Source organism: Coregonus clupeaformis, chromosome 11 (assembly GCF_020615455.1).
Source record: "Coregonus clupeaformis isolate EN_2021a chromosome 11, ASM2061545v1, whole genome shotgun sequence".
In the NCBI taxonomy this organism is placed as follows: Eukaryota; Metazoa; Chordata; class Actinopteri; order Salmoniformes; family Salmonidae; genus Coregonus; species Coregonus clupeaformis.
Window position 1 is genome coordinate 19582822 of NC_059202.1, and position 19892 is coordinate 19602713.

Consider the following 19892-nt stretch of genomic DNA (forward strand, 5'->3'; position numbering starts at 1 on the left):
ATAAGGAATCAGAGCTTTCACCCGGATTCACCTGGTCAGTCTATGTCATGGAAAGAGCAGGTGTTCCTAATGTTTTGTCCACAGTTAGACAGAATATTGCACACACACCTAAAATAAACAGCTGGTAGAGGGGAAACAGCAGGATGGAGGGACGTGCACACACAGGCATGACATCACGCTCACAAAACATCTCTCTCACACACACAAGAAAAGACTCAACTCACCCACTCAGATACACGCACACCTACTTAATCCAAATGAATGGTTGAGTATGAGGACAGAGAAGCAGGTCCTTACTGATTACAGGGGAACCCTCGTACGTCAGGTCTGGGCTGGTGTCTCTTTAGGTGTTTACTCAGACCAGAGGCTCTGTGGAACGACCTCCCACACTGGGTGCACAGATACTTCGATTCACCTGGAGGACATTTAACAGGGATTTAACCACAGACACCTAGATTCACTAAGCCATGGACTTCTGTATTGAGTGAACAGCATAGTAATAATATCCCCATCAGTGAGCAATGTGTTCCTATGGACTGAGGACTAATACAGTTTCCACACTATTGTGCCAACCCAAACCGTACCATACTGGCTCTTTTCACATTGTCCTGTCTAGAAACTATGATGGATGCCTAGCCAGTCCTGTCTAGAAACTATGATGGATGCCTAGCCAGTCCTGTGATGGATGCCTAGCCAGTCCTGTGATGGATGCCTAGCCCAGTCCTGTGATGGATGCCTAGCCAGTCCTGTGATGGATGCCTAGCCAGTCCTGTGATGGATGCCTAGCCAGTCCTGTGATGGATGCCTAGCCAGTCCTGTGATGGATGCCTAGCCAGTCCTGTGATGGATGCCTAGCCAGTCATTGTGATGGATGCCTAGCCAGTCTTGTGATGGATGCCTAGCCAGTCATTGTGATGGATGCCTAGCCAGTCCTGTGATGGATGCCTAGCCAGTCCTGTGATGGATGCCTAGCCAGTCCTGTGATGGATGCCTAGCCAGTCCTGTGATGGATGCCTAGCCAGTCCTGTGATGGATGCATAGCCAGTCCAACGCAGAACAGCTCTGCTTTGATCAGCTCTACGGCTCTGTAGTGTTTCAAGGGATTTGTAAGGTAATGTTGTATTGTACACCTGTGTGAATGCTGGTGTATAAGGTAATGTTGTATTGCACCTGTGTGAATGCTGGTGTATAAGGTAATGTTGTATTGCACCTGTGTGAATGCTGGTGTATAAGGTAATGTTGTATTGCACCTGTGTGAATGCTGGTGTATAAGGTAATGTTGTATTGCACCTGTGTGAATGCTGGAGTATAAGGTGATGTTGTATTGCACCTGTGTGAATGCTGGTGTATAAGGTAATGTTGTATTGCACCTGTGTGAATGCTGGTGTATAAGGTAATGTTGTATTGCACCTGTGTGAATGCTGGAGTATAAGGTAATGTTGTATTGCACCTGTGTGAATGCTGGTGTATAAGGTAATGTTGTATTGCACCTGTGTGAATGCTGGAGTATAAGGTAATGTTGTATTGCACCTGTGTGAATGCTGGTGTATAAGGTAATGTTGTATTGCACCTGTGTGAATGCTGGTGTATAAGGTAATGTTGTATTGTACCTGTGTGAATGCTGGTGTATAAGGTAATGTTGTATTGCACCTGTGTGAATGCTGGTGTATAAGGTAATGTTGTATTGTACCTGTGTGAATGCTGGTGTGCTCCTCCAGACTTCTCTTACTAACAAAGGACTTGTCACAGAGCAGACAGTGGAACTGTTTAACAGCGTCATGTAGACCTCTGTGCATCTTCAGGCTGTGTTTATGAGCAAACGTCTTCCCACAAACCCTGCAGGAGTGGGGCCGTACCCCTGTGGAAACAATAAACAATAATATTAGGCTAGGATTCAATCCCAACGCGGGTTATAGGTATTACTGCTTTATTGATATTAAGGATTCAATCCCAACGCGGGTTATAGGTATTACTGCTTTATTGATATTAAGGATTCAATCCCAACGCGGGTTATAGGCATTACTGCTTTATTGATATTAAGGATTCAATCCCAACGCGGGTTATAGGCATTACTGCTTTATTGATATTAAGGATTCAATCCCTAACGCGGGTTATAGGCATTACTGCTTTATTGATATTAAGGATTCAATCCCAACGCGGGTTATAGGCATTACTGCTTTATTGATATTAAGGATTCAATCCCAACGCGGGTTATAGGCATTACTGCTTTATTGATATTAAGGATTCAATCCCAACGCGGGTTATAGGCATTACTGCTTTATTGATATTAAGGATTCAATCCCAACGCGGGTTATAGGCATTACTGCTTTATTGATATTAAGGATTCAATCCCAACGCGGGTTATAGGCATTACTGCTTTATTGATATTAAGGATTCAATCCCAACGCGGGTTATAGGCATTACTGCTTTATTGATATTAAGGATTCAATCCCAACGCGGGTTATAGGCATTACTGCTTTATTGATATTAAGGATTCAATCCCAACGCGGGTTATAGGCATTACTGCTTTATTGATATTAAGGATTCAATCCCAACGCGGGTTATAGGCATTACTGCTTTATTGATATTAAGGATTCAATCCCAACGCGGGTTATAGGCATTACTGCTTTATTGATATTAAGGATTCAATCCCAACGCGGGTTATAGGCATTACTGCTTTATTGATATTAAGGATTCAATCCCAACGCGGGTTATAGGCATTACTGCTTTATTGATATTAAGGATTCAATCCCAACGCGGGTTATAGGCATTACTGCTTTATTGATATTAAGGATTCAATCCCAACGCGGGTTATAGGCATTACTGCTTTATTGATATTAAGGATTCAATCCCAACGCGGATTATAGGCATTACTGCTTTATTGATATTAAGGATTCAATCCCAACGCGGGTTATAGGCATTACTGCTTTATTGATATTAAGGATTCAATCCCAACGCGGGTTATAGGCATTACTGCTTTATTGATATTAAGGATTCAATCCCAACGCGGGTTATAGGTATTACTGCTTTATTGATATTAAGGATTCAATCCCAACGGGGTTATAGGCATTACTGCTTTATTGATATTAAGGATTCAATCCCAACGCGGGTTATAGGCATTACTGCTTTATTGATATTAAGGATTCAATCCACGCGGGTTATAGGCATTACTGCTTTATTGATATTAAGGATTCAATCCCAACGCGGGTTATAGGCATTACTGCTTTATTGATATTAAGGATTCAATCCCAACGCGGGTTATAGGCATTACTGCTTTATTGATATTAAGGATTCAATCCCAACGCCGGGTTATAGGCATTACTGCTTTATTGATATTAAGGATTCAATCCCAACGCGGGTTATAGGTATTACTGCTTTATTGATATTAAGGATTCAATCCCAACGCGGGTTATAGGCATTACTGCTTTATTGATATTAAGGATTCAATCCCAACGCGGGTTATAGGCATTACTGCTTTATTGATATTAAGGATTCAATCCCAACGCGGATTATAGGCATTACTGCTTTATTGATATTAAGGATTCAATCCCAACGCGGGATTATAGGCATTACTGCTTTATTGATATTAAGGATTCAATCCCAACGCGGGTTATAGGCATTACTGCTTTATTGATATTAAGGATTCAATCCCAACGCGGGTTATAGGCATTACTGCTTTATTGATATTAAGGATTCAATCCCAACGCGGGATTATAGGCATTACTGCTTTATTGATATTAAGGATTCAATCCCAACGCGGGTTATAGGCATTACTGCTTTATTGATATTAAGGATTCAATCCCAACGCGGATTATAGGCATTACTGCTTTATTGATATTAAGGATTCAATCCCCAACGCGGGTTATAGGCATTACTGCTTTATTGATATTAAGGATTCAATCCCAACGCGGGTTATAGGCATTACTGCTTTATTGATATTAAGGATTCAATCCCAACGCGGGTTATAGGCATTACTGCTTTATTGATATTAAGGATTCAATCCCAACGCCGGATTATAGGCATTACTGCTTTATTGATATTAAGGATTCAATCCCAACGCGGATTATAGGCATTACTGCTTTATTGATATTAAGGATTCAATCCCAACGCGGGTTATAGGCATTACTGCTTTATTGATATTAAGGATTCAATCCCAACGCGGGTTATAGGTATTACTGCTTTATTGATATTAAGGATTCAATCTCAACGCCGGGTTATAGGCATTACTGCTTTATTGATATTAAGGATTCAATCCCAACGCGGATTATAGGCATTACTGCTTTATTGATATTAAGGATTCAATCCCAACGCGGATTATAGGTATTACTGCTTTATTGATATTAAGGATTCAATCCCAACGCGGGTTATAGGTATTACTGCTTTATTGATATTAAGGATTCAATCCCAACGCGGGTTATAGGCATTACTGCTTTATTGATATTAAGGATTCAATCCCAACGCGGGTTATAGGCATTACTGCTTTATTGATATTAAGGATTCAATCCCAACGCGGGTTATAGGTATTACTGCTTTATTGATATTAAGGATTCAATCCCAACGTCGGGTTATAGGCATTACTGCTTTATTGATATTAAGGATTCAATCCCAACGCGGGTTATAGGCATTACTGCTTTATTGATATTAAGGATTCAATCCCAACGCGGGTTATAGGTATTACTGCTTTATTGATATTAAGGATTCAATCCCAACGCGGGTTATAGGCATTACTGCTTTATTGATATTAAGGATTCAATCCCAACGCGGGTTATAGGCATTACTGCTTTAAAAGGCAACTTCAAATGAAGGCGATATATGCAGTGTTTTCCGTGAATGGAATTGCTGTGAATGCGGGAACATTGCCTTTAAAAGCCATACGCCTATAACCCGCAATGGGATTGAATCCTTAATATCAATAAAGCAGTAATGCCTATAACCCGCAATGGGATTGAATCATTAATATCAATAATAACAGGGGCCACGTTAACGCAGAATTCTGCATTTCTCACACAGAAAAAATATATAAAAAAACAGAACCATCTTGCTGCGTTGTGGAAAATGCTTCTTATTGTTATTTCTGCTCTGCTTCAGACTAATTTTGTGCATCAGTTGCATTTCTCCAATCAGACAAGAAATCTTTGCTCTCGTCGTCAGACCAATCAAACTCCCGCATTCACGAACAGGCATTCGATCAGCGGACAGCGCTCTGACCGATAACAGGGAAGAAGACGGTTACTTTTCTCCAGTGGTTTTAGCAAGTTAAAACGCAACATTAAGTGAAACATTAGTAAATGTAGCTGGCTAGATTCTTTCGATGGTAAACATAAGAAATCTGATGGTCATCCATGGTCGTTGCGAAGAACACCTCTTTCATTTTAAGCTCATTTTCTTGTGTGGCTGCAAACCAATTAGCGTTGCACTTCTGTTATCAGATGAAAACGCTATTTTCTGCCGAATGTTTGCATCCATTTATTTTGTGTGATAACTGGAGTTCTCCCCTTATCACTCTATTGATGCGACAAAATACTGTTGCCTTTCAAAATTAAAACGCAGATGAAATTGTTTAAAAACAGATTTTTGGATGGTCTGCGTTTTGAAAATGCTTGATTTCGGAAAACTAACGCGACCCCTGATAACAACAACAATAGAATGGATTTATATAGGCTCTTCACCACCTAAGTGCTGGGGGGAAACTGACCTGTGTGATTAAGCATGTGGATCCTCAGCGAGTACAGCTTAGGAAGGGTCTTTCCACAGATGTCACAGACAAACTCTCTCTTGGTGCGTCCCTTGGCCCTGCCGTCCCCCTCGAGGCCCTCCTCACCATGGGACAAGGGGACCCTAGCCAGGGTGGGCCTCTGGCTCTTCTGGTGCTTGTGTCTGGCCAGATGGGCTCTCAGAGAGGCAGCGTACTGGAACTCCTTGTTACACAACTAGAGACAGAAGGATTGTAGTCAGCATTGCAGTCTGGTGAGACCATACAGCAGGGATCATCAACTAGACTCAGCCCCGGGAACGATTTTTTCTTGACCGGATGGTCGGGAGGCCAGAACATAATTACAAATAATTTGTAGACTGCAAATTGACCGCAAAAAAGGCCAAACAGATATATTTCACTAAAACATAAATCATTTTAAACCTTGCTTACATTTGTATATGATCACATATCCTGAGTGGACAAAACATTAAGGACACCTGCTCTTTCCATGACAGACTGACCAGGTGAATCCAGGTGAAAGCTATGATCCCTTATTGATGTCACCTGTTAAATCCACTTCAAATCAGTGTAGATGAAGGGGAGGAGCATGTTAAAAAATGCATTTTTAAGCCTTGAGACAACTGAGACATGGATTGTGTATGTGAGCCATTCAGAGATTTAAGTGCCTTTGAACAGGGTATGGTAGTAGGTGCCAGGCGCACCGGTTTGTGTCAAGAACTGCAACACTTCTGGGTTGTTCACGCTCAATAGTTTCCCGTGTGTATCAAGAATGGTCCACCACCCAAAGGACATCCAGCCAACTTGACACAACTGTGGGAAGCATTGGAGTCAACATGGGTCAGCATCACTGTGGAATGCTTTCGACACCTTCTAGAGTCCATGCCCCCGACGAATTGAGGCTGTTCTGAGGGCAAAACGGAGTGGTGTCGGGGGGTGCAACTCAATATTAGGAAGGTGTCTAGCTAGCTAGCTAGCATTACATAGACTACCTGGGGTAAGTATGTGATGCTGTGCAGTTACTGTAAATGAGTCATATTGTTGTTAATAAACAAACGTCTAAAACGCGTAATATCACATCTCATTACACCGCCCTCCGTCATATCACATCTCATTACACCGCCCTCCGTAATATCACGTCTCATTACACCGCCCTCCGTCATATCACGTCTCATTACACCGCCCTCCGTCATATCACGTCTCATTACACCGCCCTCCGTCATATCACGTCTCATTACACCGCCCTCCGTCATATCACATCTCATTACACCGCCCTCCGTCATATCACATCTCATTACACCGCCCTCCGTCATATCACATCTCATTACACCGCCCTCCGTCATATCACATCTCATTACACCGCCCTCCGTCATATCACATCTCATTACACCGCCCTCCGTAATATCACATCTCATTACACCGCCCTCCGTAATATCACATCTCATTACACCGCCCTCCGTAATATCACATCTCATTACACCGCCCTCCGTAATATCACATCTCATTACACCGCCCTCCGTCATATCACATCTCATTACACCGCCCTCCGTCATATCACATCTCATTACACCGCCCTCCGTCATATCACATCTCATTACACCGCCTCCGTCATATCACATCTCATTACACCGCCCTCCGTCATATCACATCTCATTACACCGCCCTCCGTCATATCACATCTCATTACACCGCCCTCCGTAATATCACATCTCATTACACCGCCCTCCGTCATATCACATCTCATTACACCGCCCTCCGTAATATCACATCTCATTACACCGCCCTCCGTAATATCACATCTCATTACACCGCCCTCCGTAATATCACATCTCATTACACCGCCTCCGTAATATCACATCTCATTACACCGCCCTCCGTAATATCACATCTCATTACACCGCCCTCCGTAATATCACATCTCATTACGCCGCCCTCCGTAATATCACGTCTCATTACACCGCCCTCCGTAATATCACATCTCATTACACCGCCCTCCGTCATTACACCGCCCTCCGTAATATCACATCTCATTACACCGCCCTCCGTAATATCACATCTCATTACGCCGCCCTCCGTAATATCACGTCTCATTACACCGCCCTCCGTCATATCACGTCTCATTACACCGCCCTCCGTCATATCACGTCTCATTACACCGCCCTCCGTCATATCACATCTCATTACACCGCCCTCCGTAATATCACGTCTCATTACACCGCCCTCCATAATATCACGTCTCATTACACCCACCTCCGTAATATCACGTGGGGCGGCAGGTAGCTTAGTGGTTAAGAGCGTTGTGCCAGTAACCGAAAGGTCGCTGGTTCTAATCCCCGAGCCCACTAGGTGAAAAATATGTCGATGTGCCCTCGAGCAAGGCACTTAACCCTAATTGCTCCTGTAAGTCGCTCTGGATAAGAGCGTCTGCTAAATGACCAATTATTTATTTATTTATTTATCACATCTCATTACACCGCCCTCCGTAATATCACATCATTACACCGCCCTCCGTAATATCACATCATTACACCACCCTCCGTAATATCACATCATTACACCGCCCTCCGTAATATCACATCATTACACCGCCCTCCGTAATATCACATCATTACACCGCCCTCCGTAATATCACATCTCATTACACCGCCCTCCGTAATATCACATCTCATTACACCGCCCTCCGTAATATCACATCTCATTACACCGCCCTCCGTAATATCACATCATTACACCGCCCTCCGTAATATCACATCATTACACCGCCCTCCGTAATATCACATCATTACACCGCCCTCCGTAATTATTGGGAAAGTGAAGAATTTGTTTTTATATTTTTTTGTTATTATTGGATATAAGACTGTAAAAACACCAGCAAATCAGCTCCAAGTGTTTTTAATGTTGGAAATCTGTTCCAAAGTTTTCCCACGCATATATATTTGGAACAGATTTCCAACATTAAAAACACTTGGAGCTGATTTGCTGGTGTTTTTACAGTCTTATGTCCATTAATAATAAAAAATATAAATTAACTTTTTTTTCTGCTCAGAAAACATGGGGGGCCAAATAAAATCACCCGCCGGCCCAAATAAAATAATCTGCAGGCCAGTTGTGGAACCCTGCCATAATAATATCCCATTTAGCAGATGCTTTCATCAAAAGCGACTTACAGTCATGCGTGCATACATTTTTACGTATGGGTGGTCCCGGGGATCGAACCCACTACCCTGGCGTTACAAGCGCCGTGCTCTACCAGCTGAGCTACAGAGGACCACACATTGTCATGAAAAGAGATCATTCATATGATAACACTATAACATCTTGGTTCACTCAGAACTACATCGCTTCTAATATAGAAACACAACAGGGTAAGATCACTGGCTGCCAGTCATTACACGACTCACAAAGACACACAGACACAGACAGCCGTATTTAGAGTGTCGCTACGTACACTGCACTTGTATCCTCTGGTCTTCTCGTGTCTGAGTGTGTGCATGATGAGAGCGTAGCGCCTGTGAAACGTCAGTCCACACTCTGAACAGGTGTGTTCTCCCTCCACCAAGCTCCCTCCGTCTGGCTGGGCGGGGCCTTGACCTGGCCCCTCCCCCACGGGCTGCTCTGTGATGGGTGTTCCATCTACAATGCCGTCTGTTGATAGGACGCCCTCGGTCTCTGCCTGGACAACATTCTCCATCCCTGCCACCGCCGCCGCAGCTTCCATCTCTTCAACTAGTCTCTTGGCGGGTCGACCCCTCTTCTTAGGGGTGTTGGGAAAGAGACAACAGTTAGGATGGGTAAAATACACACACTATACAAATCACATATACAACACACACAAAAACACAAACACACGCAACAAAAACAAAAATAAACACACATAAATACACATATACATACACACACATAAATACATATATACACACACACACATATATACACATATACACACACACATAAATACACATACACACACATAAATACATATATACACACACACATAAATATATACATACACACACATAAATACACATACAAACACAAAACAAAACACACATAAAACACAAAAAACACACAAAACAAAAAAACACACATAAATACACATATACACACGCATACATATACACATACATACAAACACATACTACCGTTCAAAAGTTTGGGGTCACTAAAATAACATCAAATTGATCAGAAAAACAGTGTAGACATTGTTAATGTTGTAAATGGCTATTGTAGCTGGAAACGGCTGATCTTTAATGGAATATCTACATAGGCGTACAGAGGCCCACTATCAGCAACCATCAGTCCTGTGTTCCAATGGCACGTTGTGTTTGCTAATCCAAGTTTATCATTTTAAAAGGCTAATTGATCATTAGAAAACCCTTTTGCAAGTATGTTAGCACAGCTGAAAACTGTTGTGCTGATTAAAGAAGCAATAAAACTGGCCTTCTTGAGACTAGTTGAGTATCTGGAGCATCAGCAATTGTGGGTTCGATTACAGGATCAAAATGGCCAGAAACAAAGAACTTCCTTCTGAAACTCGTCAGTCTATTCTTGTTCTGAGAAATGAAGGCTATTCCACGCGAGAAACTGCCAAGAAACTGAAGATCTCGTACAACGCTGTGTACTACTCCCTTCACAGAACAGCGCAAACTGGCTCTAACCAGAATAGAAAGAGGAGTGGGAGGCCCCGGTGCACAACTGAGCAAGAGGACAAATACATTAGTGTCTAGTTTGAGAAACAGACGCCTCACAGGTCCTCAACTGGCAGCTTCATTAAATAGTACCCGCAAAACACCAGTCTCAACGTCAACAGTGAAGAGTCGACTCCAGGATGCTGACCTTCTAGGCAGAGTTGCAAAGAAAAAGCCATATCTCAGACTGCCCATCTTAATCTTTTATTTTTATTGGCCAGTCTGAGATATGGCTTTTTCTTTGCAACTCTGCCTAGAAGGTCAGCATCCCGGAGTCGCCACTTCACTGTTGACGTTGAGACTGGGGTTTTGCGGGTACTATTTAATGAAGCTGCCAGTTGAGGACCTGTAAGGCGCCTGTTTCTTGGCAATTTCTCCCATGGAATAGCCTTCATTTCTCAGAACAAGAATAGACTGACGAGTTTCAGAAGAAAGTTTTTTGTTTCTGGCCATTTTGAGCCTGTAATCGAACCTGATGCTGATGCTCCAGATACTCAACTAGTCTCAAGAAGGCCAGTTTAATTGCTTCTTTAAATCAGCACAACAGTTTTCAGCTGTGCTAACATAATTGCAAAAGGGTTTTCTAATGATCAATTAGCCTTTTTAAAATGATAAACTTGGATTAGCAAACACAACGTGCCATTGGAACACAGGACTGATGGTTGCTGATAATGGGCCTCTGTACGCCTATGTAGATATTCCATAAAGAAATCAGCCGTTTCCAGCTACAATAGCCATTTACAACATTAACAATGTCTACACTGTATTTCTGATCAATTTGATGTTATTTTAATGGACCAAAAAATTGCTTTTCTTTCGAAAACAAATTTCTAAGTGACCCCAAACTTTTGAACAGTAGTATGTATGTATAGATACACATACACACACACACACACACACACACAGAGAGCGAGAAAGAGACATACACACAAGCTCAAAGACTGCTCTGCAAGACTAATGTATTATCCATGCATTAATCTATAGTGACTGTGATTACGTTCAGGTGTTGTGCTAGTCTATAGCCTACCTTTGGGGTGCTGGGACACTGGGGGGTCTGGCCTACCTTGGGGGTGCTGGGACACTGGGGGGGTCTGGCCTACCTTGGGGGTGCTGGGACACTGGGGGGGTCTGGCCTACCTTGGGGGTGCTGGGACACTGGGGGGGTCTGGCCTACCTTGGGGGTGCTGGGACACTGGGGGGTCTGGCCTACCTTGGGGGTGCTGGGACACTGGGGGGTCTGGCCTACCTTGGGGGTGCTGGGACACTGGGGGTCTGGCCTACCTTGGGGGTGCTGGGACACTGGGGGGGTCTGGCCTACCTTGGGGGTGCTGGGACACTGGGGGGTCTGGCCTACCTTGGGGGTGCTGGGACACTGGGGGGTCTGGCCCTACCTTGGGGGTGCTGGGACACTGGGGGGTCTGGCCTACCTTGGGGGTGCTGGGACACTGGGGGGTCTGGCCTACCTTGGGGGTGCTGGGACACTGGGGGGTCTGGCCTACCTTGGGGGTGCTGGGACACTGGGGGGTCTGGCCTACCTTGGGGGTGCTGGGACACTGGGGGGTCTGGCCTACCTTGGGGGTGCTGGGACACTGGGGGGTCTGGCCTTCCTTCTTGTCCTCTCCGTCCTCCTCCAGCCCCATGTGTAGTCTGACATACCCCCCCTCCCCCATGGAGCGCTGCCGTAGCCGTCTCTTATAGGGGTCATGGGTCCCCTGAATCTCCGCCTGCACCTCCTCTGCAGGAGTAGAGACCGGCTCTGGCACCTCCTCCTTGACAGGAGGCTCTGGGTCCTCTATCACCTCCTGCTTCACCTTGGCAGGACGTCCTCTCTTTCTCTTGGGGGGTTGGGGAGCAGGGGGAGGCTGGGGCTCGGCCTGGAGGGCTGGATCCACCTTCTGGTGCCCTGATGCTGACGTCTCCTCCTCCTGTGGTGTTGGGTCTTCCTGGACTACAGGTGGCGCTACAGCCAGGTGGACCACCTCAGTAGGGGCCCCCTTCCCTGGGTCCACGCTGATGAGGAAGGCCCCGTCCCCCTCGTCCCCTTCATGCAGCTGCTGCTCCAGGGCCAGACAGGCTGACACCACGGCCAGGGACTCACTGGCTCCGGCCTGGCCGCTGTGGGTGACCACCGTCATGGTCTCTGCCCCTCCAGTAGGGGAGAAGAGGGTGACCGTCTCACCTGCCTGGGCCTGGCTACTGTGGGTGACTAGAGTCACCGTCTCTGACCCAGCCTCCCCAACCACAGTCATACTCTCCCCTGGTTCACCTCCCAGAGCCTGGGTGACTACAGACATCGGATCACCTCCGAAGGCCTCTGCTGCGTGGGCCATGACAGCCAAGGAGTCCAGGGCGTCCCCTTCTCCAGCAAGCCCAGTGTGAGTCACCACGGTATGGCCGTCGCTCCCGATGGTCATAATGTAGGTGTCTTCATTCAGGGCCTGTTGGGGTGCAGGCTGGCTGGACACCACCGTGTGGATGTCTCCTTGCTGGTACACCATCAGCTTCTGCTCCTCTACCTTCTTGTGGACGGACTCACAGATCTGAAGGACCTCGGCCATCAGAAGGTGCCGGGCCAGCGTGGCCACGTCGGCCATCACGCAGAAGTTGAAGCAGAGGTTGGAGGTGTAGGCAAACTCCAGCAAGGGAAGGAAAGTGACCTTGCTGAAACCTGACAGAGACAAGACACCGGTTGTTCATCTGACCAATTGAAAAAGAAAAGCCTCAATCATTTAATAACCTGATAACCAACGTTTTGACAGACAAGCTGTCTTCATCAGGGTAAAATGTTCATCTGACCAAACCCACTTCGGTAAGTTGATGATTACAGGGGAAACATATTACTCAGACATCATTCCAACCGTTTTATACTCAGGTTCTATACAGCCACAGACGGTGACTTTTTCTGTTGATCTGATAACTACTCTCGACAGACATCTACCCTGATTAATCATCTGGTGGTGTGGAGTTGAAAAGTTCCATTTTCCATTTGAGTCATTTAGCCTGACGCCCTCACCCTCTCCATGGCTCACCTGAGAGGTCGACCACCGCTTCATGACTGGACACAGCTCCCTTCTCTATAAACAGCTCATTAAAGTAGTCGCTGCAGGCGGCCAGCACAGCCTTGTGAGCCCTGTGCTCCTCCCCTTCGATCAGCAGCGTGACGTCACAGAACTGGTTGTTGAGGCGCTGCTGGTTCAGCTTGTCCAGCATCGTCTGCCCATGTCTGGGAAGGTACTGCTTCACCAACCCCTTACTGTCCACCTGGAAGATAAAACACAGGGATTATTGACATCAGATGAAACACTGATAAACATGTTTGTCAATGAAATGTATTTTGCTTGTATTTATTTAACTAGGCAAGTCAATTAAGAACAAAATTCGTATTTACAATGATGGCCAACCAAGAGGCAAAAGGCCTCCTGTGGGGACGTGGGGCTGGGTTTAAAAATAAAGGACAAAACACATCACGCCAAGAGAGCCGCCACGACAACGCTACATAAGCGACGCCGCCACGACAACGCTACATAAGCGACGCCGCCACGACAACGCTACATAAGCAACGCCGCCACGACAACCCTACATAAGCGACGCCGCCACGACAACCCTACATAAGCGACGCCGCCACGACAACGCTACATAAGCGACGCCGCCACGACAACGCTACATAAGCGACGCCGCCACGACAACGCTACATAAGCGACGCCGCCACGACAACCCTACATAAGCGACGCCACAACAACGCCACGACAACGCTACATAAGCGACGCCACAATAACACTACATAAAGAGAGACCTAAGACAACACAGTATGGTAGAGCCACCACATGACTACATGGTAGCAGCACAAAACATGGTACAGATATTATTGGGCTCAGACAACAGCACAAAGGGCAAGAAGGTAGAGACAACAATACATCAGGCGAAGCAGCCACAACTGGCAGTAAGAGTGTCCATGATTGAGTCTTTGAATGAAGAGATGGAGATAAAACTGTCCAGTTTGAGTGTTTTTTGCAGCTCGTTCCAGTCGCTAGCTGCAGCGAACTGAAAAGAGGAGCGACCCAGGGATGTGTGTGCTTTGGGGACCTTTAACAGAATGTGACTGGCAGAACGGGTGTTGTATGTGGAGGATGAGGGCTGCAGTAGGTATCTCAGATAGGGGGCAGTGAGGCCAAAGAGGGTTTTATAAATAAGCATCAACCAGTGGGTCTTACGACGGGTATACAGAGATGACCAGTTTACAGAGGAGTATAGAGTGCAGTGATGTGTCCTATAAGGACCATTGGTGGAATATCTGATGGCCGAATGGTAAAGAGGATCGAGCCTTGGGGTACTCCCTTGGAGACAGAGACAGAAGATGTTCTGACTTTACACATTGCACTCTTTGAGAGAGGTAGTTAGAAAACCAGGCCAAAGACCTCTCAGAGACACCAATACTCCTTAGCCGGCCCACAAGGATGGAATGTTCTACTGTATCAAAAGCTTTGGCCAAGTCAATAAAAATAGCAGCACAACATCGCTTAGAATCAAGGGCAATGGTGACATCATTTAGGACCTTTAAGGTTGCAGTGACACATCCATAACCTGAGCGGAAACCAGATTGCCTACCAGAGAGAATACTGTCAGTCAGTTGATTATTGACAAGTTTTCCCAACACTTTTGATAAACAGGGCAAGATAGAAATTGGCCTATAACAGTTAGGATCAGCTTGATCTCCCCCTTTAAATAAAGGACGCACCGTGGCTGCCTTCCAAGCACTGGGAACCTCCGCCTGTAGGGAGAAGCTGTGTAGCGGGGGGGAAAAGAGGGAGGAGCATCGGGGCTAGTCACATTAGAAGGGCTGGGAGATGAGGAAGTGTTGGATGGGCAAGGAGGCATGGCTGAGTCAAATAGGAATCCTGTCTTAATGAAGTGGTGATTAAAGAGCTCAGCCATGTGCTCCTTGTCAGTGACAACCACATCATCAACATTACGGGACATGGGCAGCTGTGAGGAGGAGGGTTTATTCTCCAGGTCTTTCACCGTTTTCCAGAACTTCTTGGGGTTAGACCCAGAGAGAGAACTGTTCCTTAAAGTAACTAACTTTGGCCTTCCGGATAGCCTGAATGCACTTATTTCTTAACGACAGCCAGTCAGCCTGAGTATTGATGTGGAGTAACTCTGCCAGTGTGAGCCACAGTGTGCGGCTTTTCTGTTCATCCATGAGATCCTACCATCATCGGCATACCCCACAAAGTGCAGTTATCAAACAACCTGTTTCTTTGAGTGAGTGAGTGAAAATCTGACTGGTAGTCAGTAAAGTGATCAGGCTACATCCCAAAGAAATACAGCAACACTTACAAAGACCAGTTCGTGTTTTGCCACAGTCTTCAGGCTCTTGGTCTTGTGATGACTGGAAGTCACAATGTCCTCCTCCTCCTCCTCCTCCTCCTCGTCGTCACTGGCTGGGGTTGTGACCTTCCTTGGTCTCCCTGGTCGGCCCACCAATCTGGATCCGCCACCGTCCTCTGACAGCCCTCGCCGGTCCTGTCTACTCTGGCACTGGCTGCACTGTCTCATGTAGTCCTTCACCTGCTTCAGGATACCTGGGATTACACACCTGGGTTAATCACATTGATGTATATTCCCAACGAACAGTACGAGTGCATTCGTCATAGTTACAGTAGCTAGATGTATTCCATTCGTCATAGTTACAGTAGCTAGATGTATTCCATTCGTCATAGTTACAGTAGCTAGATGTATTCCATTCGTCATAGTTACAGTAGCTAGATGTATTCCATTCGTCATAGTTACAGTAGCTAGATGAATTCCATTCGCTCATAGTTACAGTAGCTAGATGTATTCCATTCGTCATAGTTACAGTAGCTAGATGTATTCCATTCGTCATAGTTACAGTAGCTAGATGTATTCCATTCGTCATAGTTACAGTAGCTAGATGTATTCCATTCGTCATAGTTACAGTAGCTAGATGTATTCCATTCGTCATAGTTACAGTAGCTAGATGTATTCCATTCGTCATAGTTACAGTAGCTAGATGTATTCCATTCGTCATAGTTACAGTAGCTAGATGTATTCCATTCGTCATAGTTACAGTAGCTAGATGTATTCCATTCGTCATAGTTACAGTAGCTAGATGTATTCCATTCGTCATAGTTACAGTAGCTAGATGTATTCCATTCGTCATAGTTACAGTAGCTAGATGTATTCCATTCGTCATAGTTACAGTAGCTAGATGTATTCCATTCAGTCATAGTTACAGTAGCTAGATGTATTCCATTCGTCATAGTTACAGTAGCTAGATGTATTCCATTCGTCATAGTTACAGTAGCTAGATGTATTCCATTCGTCATAGTTACAGTAGCTAGATGTATTCCATTCGTCATAGTTACAGTAGCTAGATGTATTCCATTCGGTCATAGTTACAGTAGCTAGATGTATTCCATTCGTCATAGTTACAGTAGCTAGATGTATTCCATTCGTCATAGTTACAGTAGCTAGATGTATTCCATTCGTCATAGTTACAGTAGCTAGATGTATTCCATTCGTCATTACGGTGCATTAGTACTACTCTCGTCACATCATTGAGAAGTAGACATTTTTGGACAAAATGTCAGTTTTTGAAACATGCACACATGGAGAGAGGTAGGCATTTAAATATTGATGAGTGGTGTGTTGACGTGTGTACTAGTGGTGCGCAGGTCAGCTGTTTGTTCACCCGCACTTGCTAATAGCCCGTCTGCAACCGCCCGTCGATATGCGTTAAAGTGAAAATCTAAGACCTAATATAGAAAATGCGCTGTAGGCTACAGTCAGAGACGGCGGAATGATTTTTTTGTTGTTGCCCGATTTAGATATGTTACTGCTTATATTTCCGACATTTTTTTAAGGCTATTTGTTAGTCAACTTGTCTATAATTAGATACATGCAGCTTCTCTTCTGTCATTACATGTTGCCATAGAAGACTAAATAAAACCTTGCTGCACCAGAATAATGTCATAAATCGATAGAATGGATGCTTCAATCTAGTTGACATCGGTAAAGTTCTCTGTCATCTCTGCTTTTTTCGTGAAGCAAAGACGTTTAAAGACCGGGGAGAAAATGCAATAACTCTAAAAACTGAAAAGATTTTCTGTGCAAAATTTCGAAATGACAGTTTAACTTTTTTTTTTAAATACATGTATTTATTTATCAAGTTCAAACAGTTAATATACATTATACAACACAATGTGAACTATTCTTGACATCATGCTCTGTTTTTAGAAAGTTTGATACTCCAGGATTTTGGCAACGAGACCTTTTATCTACTTCCCCAGAGTCCCATGAACTCGTGGATACAATTTTTATGTCTCTGAGTCGAGCATGCTAGCAGATACCCATTGACTTCCAGTTATTGTGCTAACGCTAGTTAGCATTGATTCGCAAAACTACCTCTTAACTTCCTTCATACTGGACACAGAGACAAAACGGGCAGGGCTCGGGTATCACTGAATTGATCGCTAACATTTTGAAGCGGCGCCATTTGCTCGTGCTCTGCTGCACAGTACAGTCATATCGGACTAAGATCAGAACATGGTGTCAGAAGTGCTTCAACCTTGTCAAATATAAGAAAGGAGATTATTTCACAGAAAATAATAAATGATACTTGAGTGTTGTCGGAGTTGAGTGACGAAAAGAAGCTAACTGCTCTCTCATGTGTCTTCATTGAGCAGAGCAGCCCAAGCGGAGCCGTTGCTTGAAAGAGAGGAGCAGCTAATGGTTTTACTAATGGGGGCAGTTATTTCTGATTTCTGGCAGGGCCGGGCCTTCAATTTCGCAGAAGCAAATTGGGCCTGGGTAGGGCCTGAACAAAGACAGTACAATATGAAGATAACCTAAAACTGCTTCTCCAAAAGAAATCCCTGATCACACTTCTAGTCAATATCATGGCGGCGTTGGCTATCAAAGCTCATGCGGCAGGTAGCCTACCGGTTAAGAGCGGTGGGCCAGTAACCGTAAGGTCGCTGGTTCAAATCGCCGACTAGGTGAAAAATCTGTCGATGTGCCCTTGCGCAAGGCACTTAACCCTAATTGCTCCTGTAAGTCGCTCTGGATAAGAGTCTAAATGGCTAAAAGTGTAAAACGTAAAACCACCTCATCGGGTCCAACGGTCGTTTCACCCCGAACTGCATATGTGTAGGCCTTCAAATCAAATGTACTCCTTCGATATAAAGTAGTTTTTACTAATATTAAAATGTGTCAGCTTGTCACTTTCACGAGGTTGGAGTAAAGCGTTCAACTACTTAAGACATTGGCTCGAATCTACGTTGTGCATTTAGATTGAGAAAACTAACAACTAAAAAGGAATACTTTTTCACTTCTCTCATTCACTTCTCATACTGGTCTGTTTGGCAAGAATTCAGAGAAGTCTCACGATGTTGCGCCTCTGGGTTTAGAATTTTTGCAACCAGGAAATGGCGGAATGATTTCTGCATATTGCACCTTTAAGTGTACCATGCATTGATTGACCAATCAGACACCGGCTAAATAGCTAGCTACATACCTGGCTAGCCATATGGCTAACAAACTGCGAAGGAAATATACCTGCTGGTGTTTTCTTTTACGCGTGTTCTCTGGCCTAATAAACAAACAAAAAATTGTTGCTACATAATTTAGCTGTAGTTGCTATTTTACCTCTCCACCAATACTTCTGAGAAATTGATTCCCAAGTGTGATGCTGGTTGAGGTGCTCTTCTCCGGCGACAATGTGTGACTCGTCGATAAGTTCCTTCCTCCGACCAGCCTGCAACACCACTTCCAACTCGGTGAATTCATCCAGGCCTTTCTGCCTTCTCTGGTAATACAGTGTGCCATTCCGCACGACATAGCAAGCGGCTGCTTTACGAATCTTTCTTTTAGTATTGCCATGAGTCCCAGGCGCGTACGGCTCCCGCTCATCAGTCAGATAGCGTCTGATGGCTAAGTAGCTTTCCTCGCACGACATAACGTCAATTACCAAAATTACGCTATTTATTTCGAAAAGAAACGCATCTTCGAACTTGTAATATTAAACGTAATTTTTTCATCCGTTTAAATGCCACATAGTATGAAAAAAAAATACAATATTTCAGGATTTTTTCGAAGGTGGAACGCAGTTCTTGACCGTGAGGGGTGGACTTGCATGAACAGACAAAATGGCTGCTGCACAACCGGATGTTGCGTAAGAAATGGCGGTAGAGCAGAGATACTGTACATAATGGCGAGGTAATCTTGTCTCCGCCCTAACAATGGGAGTCGGTGTCCCAAAGGCGGGAAGGCAGGCGGTCTGCTTATCGTGGACAGATTTTGACAGGACTAAACCCTCTCGCTTCGCCTCGTTCTTCTTTTAGGTTTTATGGCCGACCACAACCTACGGATGTATTGCCGCCACCTACTGTACGGGGTAGGAAACATAAAGGAGGGAGGGGCAGAGGTCTGATACCAACAGGCTGTTCTCTGCCTTATTTTTATTTATTTCA

At 44.8% G+C, this 19892-nt stretch overlaps 1 protein-coding gene across 4 annotated transcripts in view; it reads right to left on the reverse strand.

Annotated features, from left to right (window-relative positions):
• zbtb11 (zinc finger and BTB domain containing 11) overlaps window positions 1-19562 on the reverse strand; it is a 33392-nt gene extending 13830 nt beyond the window's left edge. For 2 of the 4 annotated variants that reach the window (XR_006002479.2, XM_041889548.2), the window contains exons 1-8: window positions 19069-19562; window positions 15739-15983; window positions 13431-13662; window positions 11973-13069; window positions 9162-9467; window positions 5696-5930; window positions 1691-1858; window positions 298-415 (exon numbers count right to left, since the gene is read on the reverse strand). Coding sequence is in view for 3 of the 4 variants with exons in the window: in XM_041889548.2 (XP_041745482.2) it covers window positions 298-415; window positions 1691-1858; window positions 5696-5930; window positions 9162-9467; window positions 11973-13069; window positions 13431-13662; window positions 15739-15983; window positions 19069-19378 (2711 nt within the window). In the remaining variant the exon portion in view is untranslated. The remainder of the gene's footprint in view (window positions 1-297; window positions 416-1690; window positions 1859-5695; window positions 5931-9161; window positions 9468-11972; window positions 13070-13430; window positions 13663-15738; window positions 15984-19068) is intronic. The other 2 variants (XM_041889549.2, XM_041889550.2) reach the window with 2 other exon arrangements.
• Window positions 19563-19892: the final 330 nt, after the last annotated feature.